Raw genomic sequence first — 17719 nt, 5'->3', positions numbered from 1 at the left:
TAACAGTCTCATCAGCATCATCATGGCACTGGCCGACATGTAATCTGTACTGAGTGCTGTTTCCTAAGTGACCATAGGCACTAGGAGGTGGGTGCTATCATCACCTAAGATCCAGAAACTTTTCTCACATCGCACAGGCTATATAATCAGGGTACTTATATTTGGATATATACAATGATATTTCCTGACTCATAAATGATGGAAGAAAGGGCTCATCAGAACCAGGGAAAGGGCCCAGCCTGCAGCCTAAAAACATTTGCAGGAGGTGGCTTAGGTGGAAAAACTCAGGCTGCCTTTGCTTATGTTCATCTTCTGAACTTGTGCTGCTGCCTATTCCAAACTATATTTTTTAAAAAAGATCTCTTTGGGCTATATCCCTCCATTTCCTAGTATGTCTTACATTTTGATTATGTCTTTATGGTTTTGTCTGTACATTAGACAGAGTAAGGGAGAAGCAAGAATCTGATCTTTGGTATTCAAGAGGTTAGTACAAAGCCTGACACAAATGGCTGTAGAATGAATGAATATATAGATGAAACTTTTCTTTCATAAGCATTTAAAATATAGAGATACATATGACCTTATTTTTATGTGGGGATAAAACAAGTCTGAAGAATTAAAAACATTACGAAACCTGTTACAACTGAAGAGGGTCCTCCTATTGTCTATTATATACCTCCCAGACTTCCTAGCCCCAAAGATGCACTTCTAACTATAACCCAGTCTCAAACATTGGACTGTAGTGTACATGTGGCAATTTCTGTGAAGTGAAACTTTATCCAGGTGACCAAGCCACAGTCTAGTATGGCCTTAATCCTCCATTTAGAGTAAGGGGCAAAATAACCTTGAAAGATTACTAAAAGGGTAAAGTAATCATTAGCCAGGTTAAGAGAGGTGCAGTTCATTCAGATTTATAGGCCCATTTATGATCAGTCTCAGGCATCCAGGAGACATACATACACATTCAAAGTTATATTGTTTAACTGTTAACGTGTTCAAATTTGCGGTTTTCTAATTTCTCATAAAGATCCTTTCACAGCCAAAAAAGTACAACCAAAATGAAAACAAGCCTGCTGGTAATGACACAGGGACACTCTGTGCTTCATTTTCAACCCGTATAATTGATTTTGACAGCATAGCAGGAACCTAAGGCACTATAGTCCACACTGGCAAAGAACGGCTTTAGCAGGAAGAGGGCAAAACTGTGTCCAAATGAAAATTGACAATAGATACCTAACAAAATGCAATTTTATATTTTAAGGCTGGAATACTTTCCATATCTTCCTCTAAAACATTCTTTATCTAATTTGGATTTGGGGCATAGCAAAATGTGAGCTTATAATCAGAAGTCAATGTAGATACCAAAGTCAAGAAGTGATAGAAGGAAATACCCCTACGCCTGTCACATTTTTCAAGTTTGCTTCACATCAACTTTTTTAATGAGGCAAAATTTTTAAAAGGTGTATCAGACATATAATTTTCTTGGCCAGTCATTCTAATAAAACTGCTTTTTAATCAAGCGGCAGGCATAAAGCCATTGCAATATGCCCAGGTGAATTCTTATTCAGTAAGGATAATTCTATGCTTAATAAAGTATCACTGCAGAGTTTTTTCAATTTCAAACTGTAATCAAAGAGCTGATTGCATATCTCAGTTATCAGCACTGTGAATTGTCTAGATCAGTATTTACCCAATTTCAATATTAACTCTTTGCAATTTAATAGATGTTCTGGAGAAAAAAATCTTTTTGTTAAATGATTTGGAGAAATTTTGGATTAAAGAACATTAAACTCGACTACAGAACCTCTCAGGGTTTTTTACTACACTAATATGGATGGCTTTCCAAATGTAGAATACAGCATGTATTATTTTCCAAAATCATTTGACAAATGGAACCCTTTCTTCAAATGGTATCTCATAGACCTTCACATTGATAAACATGCTTTGGGAAATACAAGTCTAGATAATATCAACCCAGTTTTTGTCAAATTAGTCTCTTTCCATTTTCCCACAGTTCATTGTGACCCACATAGTTGAGGGGACATAGTTGACATAGTGGCTTATTAAAATAATAGTCTATTTCATCAACAATTACATTTAAAGGCCACATAGCTCCTGCTCTTGAGAAGAAGGCTGTAACCCAGGTGGCTCAATTCTGAAGAGTTTTTGCATTGTGTATCTTGTGTCCAGGCTGTCACCGTTTTAATCTTTATCTTTACTTAAAAAGTAGCAACTGGTGGGTGTGTTATTATAACGGATATTCTGAAGAAAGAAAACACAATGTTTTAGTGCACACTACAAAAATCTTCTTTTTTTTTTTTTCAAATTTTATCTATTTATTCATGAGAGACACATGAGAGGGAGAGGCAGACACACAGGCAGAGGGAGAAGCAACTCCATGCAGGGAGCCCAATGTGGGACTCGATCCGAGGTCTCCAGGATCATGTCCTGGGCTGAAGGCGGTGCTAAACCGCTAAGTCACCCAGGCTGCCCTACAAAAGTCTTCTCAAAATGGCAGGCATGGCACTTCAGATAAAGAACAGAAAGAGTTTAGAATAAATGATATTTAAAGCTAAATAACATATTACAGGGCTGGTACTGAAGGAGACCCATGGATTCCCAACTGGAGGATGTCCTTGCCACTGACATGGATGCTTCAGTTGGGCAGCAGCATCCCCAAGTGCCCATGAGTTGTCCTCTTTGGTGGCACCTTTAATCACCACATGCATGTACACTTCAGTTAGTCTCAGGTTGCCAGGATTTCAGAGTTAAAAGGGACCTTACCCCAATACAAGCTTCTTGTTTTGTAGATGAGAAAACAGGCTCAGAGAGGGAGAAAAAATGATTTTCCCAAGGTCACATGGCTAATTAGTGATTAAGCCTAGACTAGAACCTAAATCAGCAACTGCCTTGGTACTCTCATCCCTCACTCACTCAGATCTTTGTATCCTAGGACAGAACTGTGATTCAGATAGCCTTCTGGAAGCTTCTGTTCCAGCTTGCCAGAGCTAAGGCTCCAGCTATAGACACACTCTCATGGTTACCTCTTTCCAATGGTCTTCTATTCCAGAGCAAGCAGCAGCCAAGGAACACATGATCTGGCTCACTTGTATAAGCTGCTGCAAGTCAGATGCCAGAGGACATCTTTAGTCAGAAGAAAAGATCTTGAGATATTCAAGGGTAAAGAATCTTGTCCTTCCAAATGTTAAATCCCAGCAGATAGCACAATACTTAATGCACAGAAGTCCTCAAAAAATATCAGTGGGACTACTTCAGAACTCAGGGAAGACCCTTGCATGACTTGAAGAAGCATTTCAGTCTATCTCATTGGTTAAAAGAAACTTATACATCACCCCAAAAAATTCATGTGAAGCCTCTTTACCCAAGTTTATGCTACCTAGTTTTTCTATTTTTGGAGTAGCCTGACCATCATCTTCACTGTTACAATAGTTACGGGGCTAATAAGCATATAAAGAAACAGTCTGCACAGAAGAGAGGGGTGCCCCACTCAAGACTGAGACCTGAGAAAGAATGCCAGCTCTTTTTCTTGTTTAACATCACCAAGTCTCAATCTTCTCAACTGTACAATGGTTCCAAAGATGGTAGCTACCTCATTCATTTCTTGGGAAGATTAAACAAGTCAATATGTATACAGAGAAAGTTGGCCAACTAAGATTGGTTTTTAACAGCTGCTTGTCTTGAAAAGAAGTGTGAAGCTGGCTGGGTAGGCAAGAGTCCTGAGATCAACGGCATGTATCTGCCATCATCATCAAAGAGGAGAGAACCACATGCATATCAGATACTCACTAGAGATGAAGTAAGTGGTGTACTGCCCAGATTCCCCTTCAGGACTAAGGCATTCATTCCTTCCCCAGTTGCTGCTGGGGATGCTCCTTCCAGGGTTATGCCCTCCCCAGGGGTTACCCATATCCATCCACTCACTTGTTGAGAGGGTAATAAAGGTTCTCATCTCAATTGGAGTCATCTCCTTCCAAATGGTCACCCCAACTCCACGGGATATTGATGGAAACAGCTGAGCCTCCCTCACAACTATGCCCCAGTTCTACTTCTTCAGTGCCCAGTCCTGCTTCTCTCCCTTCCTGAAAGCCCTTCTACCCAACAGATCTCCTGCATGTTAATCCCACTCTCAGTTTCTCTGGGAACTCAACCAAAGACATTAGTCTTGGAATAGTTCATGGCTCAATGAAAAGCAGTAGCTAGTATTCTAATTGCTGAACTATCTAAGCAATCTACACTTCTTTCCCATGACAAGAGACTTCCTGAGTTCCTTTACAGGAGACATCCCTCTGTGGATGAGGAAAGTGGCAAAGATATAAATAACTTAAACTGATCTTTATTTAGCATCTAAGAGTCCTAAACTACATAGTCTGTTCTCACAATTTTCTTCACCACTGATTTGCTACTTTTTTTTTAGTAATTCTAATTTTAAAGACATGCAAGATAGAGGATGATAGAATGAACTTTGCATAAAGCTTCATTCATTGTGAGGAATCATTTCATGTTATCTTAAATGGCCAATCTAATATCCACTGATGAAAGAGCACAGGCTCTTGGGGCTTATGGATTAATTGTTCAAACCCTACTAAAGGTAGACCTATCTTATGGAACCAGTGGGCTACACAAAGGTCACCAGACAGGATGCAAGAGTCCTGGGTTCTGGTCTCCCCTCTGTGAATAACTCTCTCTGGAATCTTGGGCAAGTCATGTGCATTTGCTGGGCCCTACCTCCCTCATCAGCAAAGCAAGGGGCTTATATTAAATAAAATCTAAGGTCCTTTCTAGTAAGAAAAACTTACGATTGCTTAACCTTGCAGGGTTTTTCCAGGCAGCATAAATAAGTAAGATGTAGAGGGAAAGTGTAATACCAGAGATGAAATTAAAAATGTCATAAATTCAAATTACCAGCTTCCCAAATGTGTATTACAGGAGAGACTATTAAATGACCAGGAACAGATTTTATAGTTGTATTTTCCTTTTGCAAGATTTCCATCTAAATCATTGCCCATGTCATTGATTGTCATTTCCTTAATCTGGAGTGTTTGAATATACAGTTTAGCAATGTTTTGGACAAGCCATAAGTCAAAGTTAACATTAAAAAAAAAGTTAACCATGCCCAGGTCTCTGCCTTCCATAAAAACATGCTGAAATACCAGCATCTATTAGAAATAGGTTATTGATGTTGGGAATGACATGCACTGTGATTTGCAGGTGCCCCCCTGACTAACCTTTGGTAGTCATATCTCAAGGTAAACCTGCCATGATTACCCTGGCCAAGAAGAGCTGGTTTAACTGTACTGGCTCTTTTGATGCATGTTGAACATGAGCACCCTTTAGGGATCTCCGGGGGCCCGTGAGTGAATTATCATGTGAATTCTAACTTTGAAAAAATAATAAAGTATGCTATCAGAATTATTTTCTTCTTTCAATCCCCTTGCCTTCAAAGTGTGGGTTCTTTAGTAATGCCTTCATTGTATCTACTTTGAAAATTATATCATGCCTGCTATAGATTCAAGCAGAACGGAAAGACATATAGATGCTCCCAAGCACACACCCTAAAGATCTCTTTCTTCAGTGGCTTTTAAAGTACAACTCCAGGTTCAGAAACTTTTGCCTGGAGCAGCAATTTTTTGTTTCCAAAAGCTAAGCTTTAGTCTGACCTTCACAGGAATAACTCTTATGCACTGATACCTCCTCAAATCTTTACCTTTAATAACACCTAAAATTGCAGATAAGTCAGCCTTAACAACTGTCTGAGGCTCAGTTTCCCTATCTATAAAACAAAAACACATAAACTTGCCCCTCCCAATCTTTAAGGTCAGTAGGAAGATCTAGCCTCAAGAATACTCAGGGAAGCATTCTGAGAAGCACTCAGGGCTCTGGCTGAGATGTGTAGTTGTTATTGTTGACTAACCTGATCATCTGCAGTGATTTGAAAAAAAAAACATATTAAAATGATGTCTCCAGTATATGGCCCAAGCTTCACCTCAAAGTAAGCCCAGAGGTCAGAATTAAAGATAAACAGAAGAAATGCAGGTTCTACAGAGCCAGCCCTGCCTCTTTCCCTAGAGCTGAGGCATACCTATGAACGCTTAAATCTCACTGGAGAGCACAGGAGGATGCATGCTACCTTTCCCTTATCAATTTATATTTCAGGGACCAAAAAGAGAAAATGGAATAATATATTAAAAATTGTCTGATCCTCCTTAGGAACCTCCTTTGAAATGAATTAAGAGATTACCATATTATTCTAGGAAGTTTCCTTTCTCCACCCCCCATCCCCTCAAACTTTGTCATTCCAGGACATTCAGGACTCTACCTCTAATAATAACAATGATTTCATTTGATAAATATGTTGCATTTCATTCTATAGGATATTCAGCCTTGGACAAACAAACATTCACTTTGCTGAGGACTATCTAAGAGCCTTTAATGGGGTGAAACCTGAAAACCCTTCAGAAAAGAATAATGAACCCCACTCTGTCCCCAGGGGGTAATTTAGTAGGTAGATTAGGCAACACTTGATTAAGGGCAAACCTCTCTTTTCCATAGAAATATATTGTGTTTGTATAGAGGGGCTGTATGAAGTGGAGGATTAGGTCACAAATCCTCAAGAAAAAGCAGAAGACATTTCTCAGAAGAAACATGTGAGTTACTGCACATTTGGAAAAACAAGTAATACTTTATTGGGAGGAAAGAAGAAAAACCCCACATACAACAGTTTTATTTACACAATTTCACTTTAGCTTCTTGGAACATTTCTAACAAATGGTTAGTTCCCAAATACATTGCACAGAATACCTTGTCATCCCTGACAGTCTGTGAGTTACTACAAAGAGTAACGACTCAACTCAAGGCTACCAGAACTGATTGTCAAATAAGATTTTCTGAGACTGCCTATAGGGAGCTGCTACAACAAAAGTCAGTTTTGGCTCGTGGGGGATTATAGTGTGAAAGAAAAACAAATGTCAACATAAATCCCCAAGGAAAGAAAGCACTTCTGTACTAAACCTCAGTCCTACCCTCCAACGTTCTGTGTCCTCCTCAGACTCGCAAATACTTGAGTATTTCTTATTGTCTGAAACCACGAACAGAGTCTGGAAATGTTGGATGTGGTTCAGTCCACATTTCAACAACATGATAGAATTTATTCACAATTTAATGGAAAGTCCCAACAATCTCTACCCATCAACATAGAAAATTGCAAGGCAAACAAAAACACCTTGCAGTGTTAAAAAAAATATTAAATTCTAATGAAAATTTGAACAAATGTGCGTTTTTCTTTAAAACTGTGTTCGATGACTTTTCCCATCTTCCCATATGTTGAACAAGATGGCTGAAATGGAGCCGCCCTAAGTCACTCTATGCTATACCAACCAAATGGCCATGAAAAACCAGGAGCTAAATAAACGTGTTTTGACAATGATGAATCTCTTAACTCTGCTGGTCAGGTTTCTTCTAATGGCAGTACTTAGAAGTGTACCATAACACATGAATATGGATCACAGTTAGAGTAACAATTTTAAGCTTAGGGAATTGAAAGAGAAATGAACTTAACTTAGTGACTTGGAGAGATGAACGTACAGATATGGGGCTTAAAAATTGTTGCATAAATCATTAAGTGTCTCTCTGCAAAGAAACAACTTCCCAATGCTTGGGAACTTCATAATGCACTTTATGTTTGCTGAAGGTTATGCATTTTTTTGAGGTTTATGTTGTTTGTTACACTTCCTCAGTAAGCTGACTCCAACTCTAATTGGAGAAGCAAAGTAAAGGAAGTCCCCTTGGAAAAAAGATATGGATATACAGACTCACACAAATTGAAAAATAAAATTGTCTTTTTCGCTTTCCTTATTTTTTAGAACTCTACTAAAAGGACAAGAATAAATGGGAACATTCATTTGCTTTTTAAACTGATCACACTTGGGTTTAACCACTGGCAGAGAAGAAACTTTACAGTTCCCTGGGAACCTATAATTTGGAAACGGAAGCACACAAGAACAGACTTTAGTTTTCAGGCAATAAATTGAAGAGAATTCTGCAGACATACAACAGAAAAAGAGCATAAAATATTGGCTTGTGCATTTCTTAGAATGTTAGTTCATTAACTCGATAACTGCACAGGGAAAAATGCAGCCAAAATCTACAAAGATGTCCAATGGGATTTCAAATTGGCATATTTACTCAGCAAGAAATAGCTAGAGGTTGGGAGTTGGGGGTGGGAAAGCATCCCATTCTGGTAATGCCGACTTAGTGTGAAGCTCCGGAAAGACACCTTGTTGAAAAATCTCCATGCAGCCTCTAATGGGACACACAGAAGCCCAAAGCCCCAAGGCCAGACATAAATATCATCCTCCATAATCTGTGTCCTGGAGAATAGTTCTACAGAATCATACCAAAAAATCATGATCTTTTACATTTACTTTTTACACACAGTTCAACATAAACTTGAAAAATGCTTTAATTTTTCTTCCTTATTGCCTAATCTGTTGTTTAATGCTTTATTGGAAACTTTCATTTACTGGTGTATGCTCTATATCTGTATTACTCATCAGTATAGAATCATTGCAAAGGATTTGTTGGATGATACTCCCAATGGTCACTGTCTTCTATGGTTAAATGGTCATTATCAGTCTCTCTGGGGGAAAGTTCTAGTAACTGAACCCCAAATAGATCAGGTACTGTGCTAGGTCCTGTCATAAAGCTCACCTTATTTAACCCTCCCAGGGAGGTAGAGATTGTGAATTCTCACTTATAGATGAAAAAGAGTAAGAGAGAGATTCCTTACCTTACTCAAAGTCCTGAGCTAATAATAATAAGGGCTGATATTTGAAGAGTAGACAGTTTAGCTCCATGGTTCTTTATTTTTCCTTTCCTGCTCTCTTTGTCAAATTCTCCAAAACATGCTTTAAGAGTTAAATCAAGAAGACTCTCTATTCTTATACATTGTGGATATTTCCTCTGAGAAACAATAATTCAATGTATTCGAGGTATTTTCAGACAAAAAAAGGACTCAGGGCAAATGCACTAAACTGCCCTTTTTCTTGGATGGGTCACACTGAGCTAGCTAGGATGCTAGTCTCTTATATCATGTGAACCCAGTGGGACCAGAATGCAGGGCTGTACAATAGAGGCTACAAGCCAATGGTCAATTCATCTGCACATGTGCTTCCCTAGACCCAGAGTGTATTTAAAAACGCACCAAATCCATAGATTTCACATAAAAATTTATATTTTATGGCAATCAGAGGGTCCCCTCAATCTTAAGCCCACCTTTATGGCAGCTTTCAGTAAAAGCTTAGTAGTCTCAATTCCTTTTGATGAGCCATGGGCTCTTGAGTTCCTTACCACCCTCTATGATATCTGTAACTAAGGCCACTGCAGCTATAATTTTTCATTATGTTAATGTTACTGTTTTTTCTTATGTAGAGAAATATTTCTCCAAATCTTGCCTCTTTTGAAAATTTGAATGATTAGTCTCAAGTCCTCACCCTTCCTTGTATCTGCCCCTTTAAAATGTTCTTTTCATGGGTAGAGTGTACTTCCCTAATCCCTGCTTATTTGCTCAGCCACGTGCCTTGCTTTGGCCAGTGAGGTGGGATGAAAATCACAGTGTTATTTTAAGTCTAGTTCTTATGAGACCTTGCAAGTTTTTGCTTACTCTCTTGTGCCTCTGTTACTGTCATCATAAGAGTTTCCCCTGGGTGACTCCCTTCAGCCTGAGTCTCAGAATAAACATATGTGGAAGGGAGATGCCCTAGAGACTCACAGACTTGCAGAAATAGGAATGCTCATTCAAACCCACCGTGGAGAAGCTGGGCCATTTAGTCAATCTGAAAAATCTGTGACAATAACTACTGATGCTTTAAAGCCACTGAGTTTTGGGATGATTTGCTACATAGCATTATTATGTCAATTGCTAACTGATACATCTCTACCAAAAATTTAGATTAAGACAGGCTGAAAGAATGAGACATCATAATTTTTTCTTACATGCAAACCTGTTTCTTATTTGTGCTAATAGCCTAGACCTTGAAGGCATCTGAGTTTGCAATTCTTGCCATAAAACTATAAACCTAAGAACTAAAGAAAGTGGGGTTTGTGAAATGTTTCTTAGCATGACTGTATATCTAGATTGGACTGAAATGGCCCAGTTTTTGCCCATTGCTATTATGTCCTGGTTTGAATACATTCAACTTTGTCTCCAATTTTCATAACTAGTTGAATCTCTTCAATCTCTCTTTTATAACCTCATCCAACAGCTATTATTATTGCAGAAAATACTCTACCTGAGATTTTTCTGGATATGATACCTATTTGGTTGATCAAAATCAGTAAGTCATAATGTCCAACCCTTACAAAAAACTAGTATAGAATAATTCAAATTTAGTAGATGTCCATCCCACATCTACTAACCAATCAATCAACCAACCAACTGTCCAACTAACCAAAAAATGATCCCAGCTCACAGACACCTATTAAAAGGGTTAAGAAGCTAACTCATAAACAGGAAATACTTAAAACAACAGTAATATTAAAAAAATCAAGTGCCCCAAGAATGGAAAGTTCTGTCTTCAGAAGGCAGTAATTACTGCATCTGAGTACATCTGCTTAACAATCCAAGAAAGTGGGAGTTTCACTCTCTATTAACCTTAACCAGAGACATTTTCATCAAAATTAATTGTGATTACTTTTTATTGCATTTCAAATGCTATCCTTTATTTGGGGTGGTCAGGAATGCAACTAAGCAATTCCAGACCATTCTGTCTTTTATGAATAGGTCTATGAGGTAGTTATCAAGAGGCCCCTTATAAAAATATTGCTATGCAAAAAATTCATGAGTCAAAACAAGACATTAATTTCCATAACTAGATGTGTCCTTAGAAATGACTATATATAGCAAGTCTGATGCTCAACGCATATCAAGTAGAACTGTATAAATGCCCACACATATCATAGACAACAATTTCACAAAATGTTCCTTTTATCTTTTCCTTGTTATCATAATAATAATTAATCATTAATACTTATTGTGAGCATAACTTGTGCCAAGTAAAATTCTAAATTCTTTACAGGTATTGCCTTTAATTCTCAGAGCAACCCTGGAGTAGATACAATTATTATTATTCCCATTTCACAGATGAGGAAATTGAAATGAGGGAGAGTAAGTCACCTGCCCAAGAACATTCAGCTAGTAAATTCTGAAGCTTGGAATGAATGCTGGGCATTCTAGCTCCAGAGTCAGTTAAGGAAAGATGGTAACACTCACCTCATTGAAAACTACCACCACAATCAATTGGTCTGTAATGTTTTGTGCCCTGACTGTACTTTGCTCTACATAGACTCTATACCTTTGCTGACAGTTTTCCTGCCTGGAGTGCCTTCACTACTGCTGAGTCCCTCTCATCTCAGACTCATTTAGCTGTCATCCTGTCTCCTCCATGAAGTCTCTCTGCCACGCCAGTTTTCTTGTCATCTTCTCTTAGAACTCTTCTCCAGAACTCACCATCCAAAGATGGTCAGATCTAAGTTTTTGAGTCCTGGCTCTGCCACTTACTAGCTAAGTAATTTTGGGCAAGTTATGTAACCTCTCAGAGCCTCCTCCTTCTTGTACATCAAATGAGATAATAGCTTGTCTATCCATTACCCATATGATGGCTGTAATGGATCTCTATGGTTTTACCATCCAGCATCCCTTCTAGTAACACACTCCTTTTTTTCTTGTGTGAGGTCACCTGTTACCACTCTCAGCCCATAGGATTCGGGTGTGGCTAACTGCTATCCCCTAGGCTCCAGGTGATCACATCCTGGCCTGGCCAATATATGCATTCATACAGGTCTGAACTTTTGCTGGAATCATCAGGAAAGAACCTCTCTCCTCTCCACGTATGACTGCACAGACAGTGGAGGCTGGCTGCTGGTGGTCAGGTTTGGCATCACTGTGGACAGCTTTCCTAAGAATCAAGACAACAAGGAGCAGAGTGTACCTATGAGTAGGATGGAGACAGATCCCTAATGCCTGGACCTGAGTGTTGGAATATCTGAGTGTAGTCAGGCCTGAAGTCTACCATGGCCTTTTCAGTTAATTGATTTCCCTTTTTGCTTACTACAGATTAAATTGTGTTCCTATCAATTGCAATCAAGAGTCCCAACTAACTCAACTCATATTGGAATTAAATAGGTGCTGGAGCGCCTGGGTGCCTCTCAGTTAAGTGTCTGTCTTCAGCTCAGGTCATGATCCCGGGGTCCTGGGATCGAGTCCCACATTGGGCTCCCTGTTCAGTGAGGAGTCTGTTTCTCCCTCTTCCTCTGCCCCTCACCTCCAGTTATATACACACTCTTGCTCTCTCTCTCAAATAAATAAATAAATAAATAAAATCTTTTTTAAAAAAAGAATTAAATAGGTGCTGTAAAGTACATAGCCTAATACCCACCATACTGAAAAGTTCAATAAATGATAGCTACTACTGCAGTTGTTCCTCTACATTAGTTTCTTGAAGGCAGGGAGACCCAGAATCAGGTAGCTCTCTACTTTTTACTAGCATGTCACATCATAACTTTTCTGAGACTCCAATTTTACCAAATGTAAAATCACCAACATTGTGGTAAGAAACAAATGAGAATATATGCTTGGCAAGGCAATAAAATGTTCTACAAATTTTAGTTCTCATGATCTCACTCTGTAGGCTCCAATCTAACATCTCCTACGACTGGTGGGGAAACTAAGACCCAAATCCTAGGACAAGAACACTGAGAAAGCTGTGGATTCAAATAAGCTACCAGTCCATGCTAAGGGGTTGCCACGCCTGAACAAAGGACCTGATGGTACTACTGTGCTAACCAAATCAGACATGCATGCAAAGGGGCTTGACTGAAATCATTAAGGCACCTCTAAGACACAGAGACAAAAAGAAACTAATATTGACTAAGTAACTTCCATGTGCCATGCTCTGTGTAAGACATTTCCTTTTATTTCATACTCTAGAATAATTATTTATTTCTCTTTTGGTCAATTAAAAAGATGAACTGTGAGTACATATTGAAACTATCTAACTTCTTCTATCTCCAAGGAGGAAACCTAATATATAACTGGAGAAAGACACTAATTAATAAGCAAAATTTAACATGAACTCTGGCCAAGTTGAACTTGAACTGCTCTGTTTAAAGGCACACTGGAATAAATAAAGGAACTTCAAAGCAAATGCCCTGTTTTAGCTTGAATGTTTTATTGAGCACATGGGGAGAGCTCCTTTGCCAAAAATAGGGATGTTAATGAGGAAAAATTGGTGTTTTCAGTCAGCCAGTTGGTTTCTGAGATAGGTCTGTCCATTCAGTGATAACTATATTCCACAGAAAAGACAGAATAATGATGTCTCAGAGCCTCAGAGTTTTGAGTAAAACAAAACCAGTTTTGTAAACTATCTGAGATCAACTTAATGCATCCTTTTTCAAATAGCTTCTGTGATAATACACATATATTTCCTTTCTACTAACGCCAAAACCATTGAAATATAATTCTAAAAGGGGGATATGTCTACGTTTTAAGCTTTTTGCCAACTATATAAACACAGCCCTTACCTTTTCAAGTGAGGTATAAAAACCAATGGACTCTGTACAGCATTAAAGTTTCCACCATAATCAGCTCTTCTCGGGCACCATTCTGAAAATGATTCTCCACAGTTGTAAAGACCTTTTGGGTTCTCTAGGAGTACACCGTTAGTGCTGGACTCAGAGCTAAGGCAAGTCTCCCATTTCTGTGCATATTTTCTCACAGTAATGGGTACCTGTTAGAGAGAGTCAATCTCCAATTATTTAGGTTTTAAAAGGAGAAGCCTGAGCTCACCTGCAAGTGCTGTGAGTTGTCAGCCATGCTATCTTCTCGCCTGCGGACTTCTTCCAGTAACTGGGCATTTTTCTTCTTTTCCAACTGTTGATTGTGCTTGAGGTTGGCCACCTTCTTATTCTGATCCTTCATATGCCTGAGAAAAGTCAGCAGAGTGTGGTTAAATTCAACCACTGGAAGATCATATGTTATCTTAGAAATACTAAGTATAGAATATATTGATATGGATTCAGGAAAAGTTGAAACTTCAGAATATTCCATTAATTCAATCACAAGTATGCAGTGAGCAACCAATTAATGCCAAGTGCCAGGATGGCACTGGGGCTGCCATGGTGAATGAGATATGTATAGTCTTCAACCAACTCATGGAGCTTAAATGTCAGTGGGAGACACAGACCAGGACCAAGGAGACACAATTTAGGCTTCCTAAAGGAGAGGAAATAAATTGCATGCTGTGAAAGATGATGATGCACATTGCATTTCTGGACAGGCATGGGGTAGGAAGATGATTTTAGGCACAGTGGCCTGGAAACCGCCCTAAGGAGGTGAGACAGTGGGTAAGACTCCAAGGAGCCAGCCAAGAATTGCCAGTGGAAGTGTCCCCCAAGAGGAGGGAACAGCAAGTAGAATTCCCAAGGTAAAAAATGACCAACTACTTCCAGGAACTGGAAGGCTGCCGAGAGGCTAGCCCAGGGAGAGAGGGAAGAGAACCCCCTCTTCCTGGGAACCTGGGACTGCAAAGGTAGGTGGGACTTAGGGAACACAAGGCCCCTGGTCTGTGACGGGGCATTTATTTTCTTCTAAGTGGTTGCTCTTATAATTATTATTATTCTTTTGGATCATGTTCCTATTCTGAGATCATAATCCATTACTTTGATTTTAAAATAACAATTACAAGGCTCCAATCAAATACATTGTCATCACTTAGCTCAAACAGAATAACACTTTGGCTAATCATCATGTTAAAGCCCTGGTGCTTGCAATAAAAGTTCTTAATGAATCTACAGGATGTCAAAGTGCAAAATCATAAAGTGATCAAGTGAGAAAAAGACTAAGGACAAAGGATGGGTTAAAAGAGTGGGGGGAGGTGTGCTAGGCTTAATGTGGACTATTTCACCAGCAGCGTTTAGCAAAACATTCCACAGATTTAGGCAACCATGTCCCTGGCAGCTGGTATAAATCTAATCTCACACATGAGAAGGCAAAAGGGCAGTACAGAGAGAGGGCTTGAGAGCACTGATTCCAAAAGAGGAAGACCTCAGAGTAGAATCTTTTGGGATCCTTCCTGAATCCTCCCAGCCCCTCCAGGCATTGCTAAGTCAGTCACTATCATGGAGTCCTGACTCCCAAAGCAAGTGAGAATCACTGCTCTCACGGAAACATGTACAAGATAAGAAATAGATGATATGCAGCAAACATGTCGAATTGAAACAATTGCTAATCAAATGGAAGCCACTCTGAAGAAGAAAAAACTTCTATTTCTAATCCTCATAAAATTATATACTCTGCTACTCCCTCTCTTTCCAAGAAAATAAAGTTCAAGAGAACTTATTAAGCTGAATGATCTTCTATCAGAAATCCTGCTGATGAAAATATTCTGAACATGTTGGTCCTTATGAAAACTTACAGTACTGGCTGAAGCAGTGATTTAACAATTCCTGGTGACACTTATTAACAGGAATGTGGTGAGAGAGAACAGCCATCTACTTGGTCAACATTTAGATTGGATAATTTTTGTCTGACATTTCCTTGTTTTTACCCAATACAGTAATACACACATATAAAACTACCAACTCAAGTCTACATGCGAATCTTCTTTTAGAAAATTACCTTTTGGTTACTACAAAGATATTGAGAACAACTTCTCGCTTCCTAATTGAACAAGGATATAGTATTTCCAAAACTCATACTAACCAAAGGCAAGCACACTTTCCAGCTCAGGAAATAAGGTCCATGCCCAAAAATAGCATGTGATGGAGAGGTCAGTGTTATTAGTGATTAAGTAGAGGACATTTTTATAAAGAAATGCTTTTTATAACTTTGAAGCAGACACTTACACAAAACCAACTACTAAACATTTTTTTTCTCCAAGCACCACTGAAAAAGAAAATAGATTATTATTGCAAATATCATTTGCATAAAGAACTCCCACAAAGTTCTTGGTGCAGTATGAACATACATAGATCTTACTTTCAGGGATACTGCAGTGTTTTTTACAATCCAAAAATTATAAAATAAACCTCCAATTCCATGCATCCCGTAAAGCTTCTCTGAATTAAGAATGAGTGGCTAGGAATAATGAAAAACTGAAGTCCGGACATTGTGACAGAGGCCTATTCTCAGTATTCTCCAACCATTCCTTCAAGTGTTGCCTGACATAGGACGCATGATTGGAAAAGAAAAGCTGGGATTTGAATGGCACTGCTTAGAACTGCCAATTAGGTGGATGCAGAGCAAGGTGATGAAAATGATCATTTTGTCTTTGTACACATGAATATCAATAGATACCTAGAAAGTATACACACTCCCTTACAGGAGTGCTAGGTTTTCAAATATAATTCTAGCAGCAGAAATATATTTCCTTCTTCTAGTAAAAGCTTACTTGAAAGCCAAAAAAAGACAAGGATTGTACTGGCAAAGGTAGGAAAGAGGTAAGGGGTAGGAGAGACAGGTAAAGAAGTCATGAAATTTAAAAATATGAGATCCCCTGATCAAGAGAAAATACCCCCACAGAAGCTCACTAGACACTTCTTGAAGGAATGGTCACTGTGATTTTTGCTAGTAATAACTTCATCTCCAGGAATAAAATCTCTGGTGATCTATCACTCCCTGCCTCTCCTCCCACCTGCAGAAGTAAACCACATGCATAAATAAATGGGGCTAACTCAGAACAGCTCTCAATGGTACTAAACTCAGGAAAGTAGAACCCCTGGGGGTGCAGAATGCAAAGCCCTCTGGCAACATGGCCTCAAAAGAGAGTATCATTGATAACCATTTCCCAAATTCCCACCCACTAGGCAACTCAGATTCTAAAGCTCTGCCAGAAAAAGACCTGCTCCATGTTCATAAATAAAGTTGACTTGGGGCAAACTTTTTTCTCCAGGAAAACAAAAATTTTAAGAAGGCCATTATGGAGGGAGGCAGATGGAGATTAGCTGGAGAGTAGAGTGGCAAGGTCAGTTTTCATCATTCAATTTAAATTGGCTAGTTGCATAAAGCAAGTCATGTCACTTTTCAAAACTCAGCCATCATTAAGGAACTTCGATTAAATAAAAAAATTCCATTAGATATCAAGATCAACGATGGCATCTATATTAGGAATGAATGTCAGGACAGAATCCTGCTATTCACTAGAACAGTCTATCAAATTAAAATTAAAATTAGAAAATGTTCCCTAATTTGCTGATTGAGAGATTATTAGGCTTTGGGGCCTCTATAATTATATAGCTGGGAGGGAGTGTGGAGCAGGGAGTACATATGTTTCTCTAAGTGCATGTGTATATTGTATATACAGGAGAAAATCAAAACTTCTCTCTTTTTTTTTTAAATCTCAGCAGAAAAAGATGCCACTTTTTACCTATCTGCTCTCAAAAACGTTAAAAGATTCATAATCTCCATTGTGAGAGAAGGCCAGAATCTAAATCTCTTATATGCAGTCAGAAAGAATATAATTGACAAAAATTGGTTGCAAAATTATAAACCGATTTGGCAGTATCCACCAAAGTGTCCATACCTTTTGCCCAAGCAAATACACTTCTAGGAAAGTAGCCTAAAAAAATGCTTGCAGCATATGCATGAATATTTATATACAAAATTTTCACTACAGCACTATCAAAGTGAAAATTTGGTAACTGCCAA

The 17719-nt window shown here is 38.7% G+C and overlaps 1 protein-coding gene across 1 annotated transcript in view; it reads right to left on the bottom strand.

Moving 5' to 3' along the window:
- ERC2 (ELKS/RAB6-interacting/CAST family member 2) overlaps positions 1-17719 on the bottom strand; it is a 946536-nt gene that overhangs the window by 407883 nt on the left and 520934 nt on the right. The window contains exon 14 of the mRNA XM_038566126.1: positions 13862-13997. Within this exon, the coding sequence (XP_038422054.1) occupies positions 13862-13997 (136 nt within the window). The remainder of the gene's footprint in view (positions 1-13861; positions 13998-17719) is intronic.

Source organism: Canis lupus, chromosome 20 (genome assembly GCF_011100685.1).
Source record: "Canis lupus familiaris isolate Mischka breed German Shepherd chromosome 20, alternate assembly UU_Cfam_GSD_1.0, whole genome shotgun sequence".
Classification (NCBI taxonomy): Eukaryota; Metazoa; Chordata; class Mammalia; order Carnivora; family Canidae; genus Canis; species Canis lupus.
This window is presented reverse-complemented; position numbering and strand designations above follow the sequence as displayed.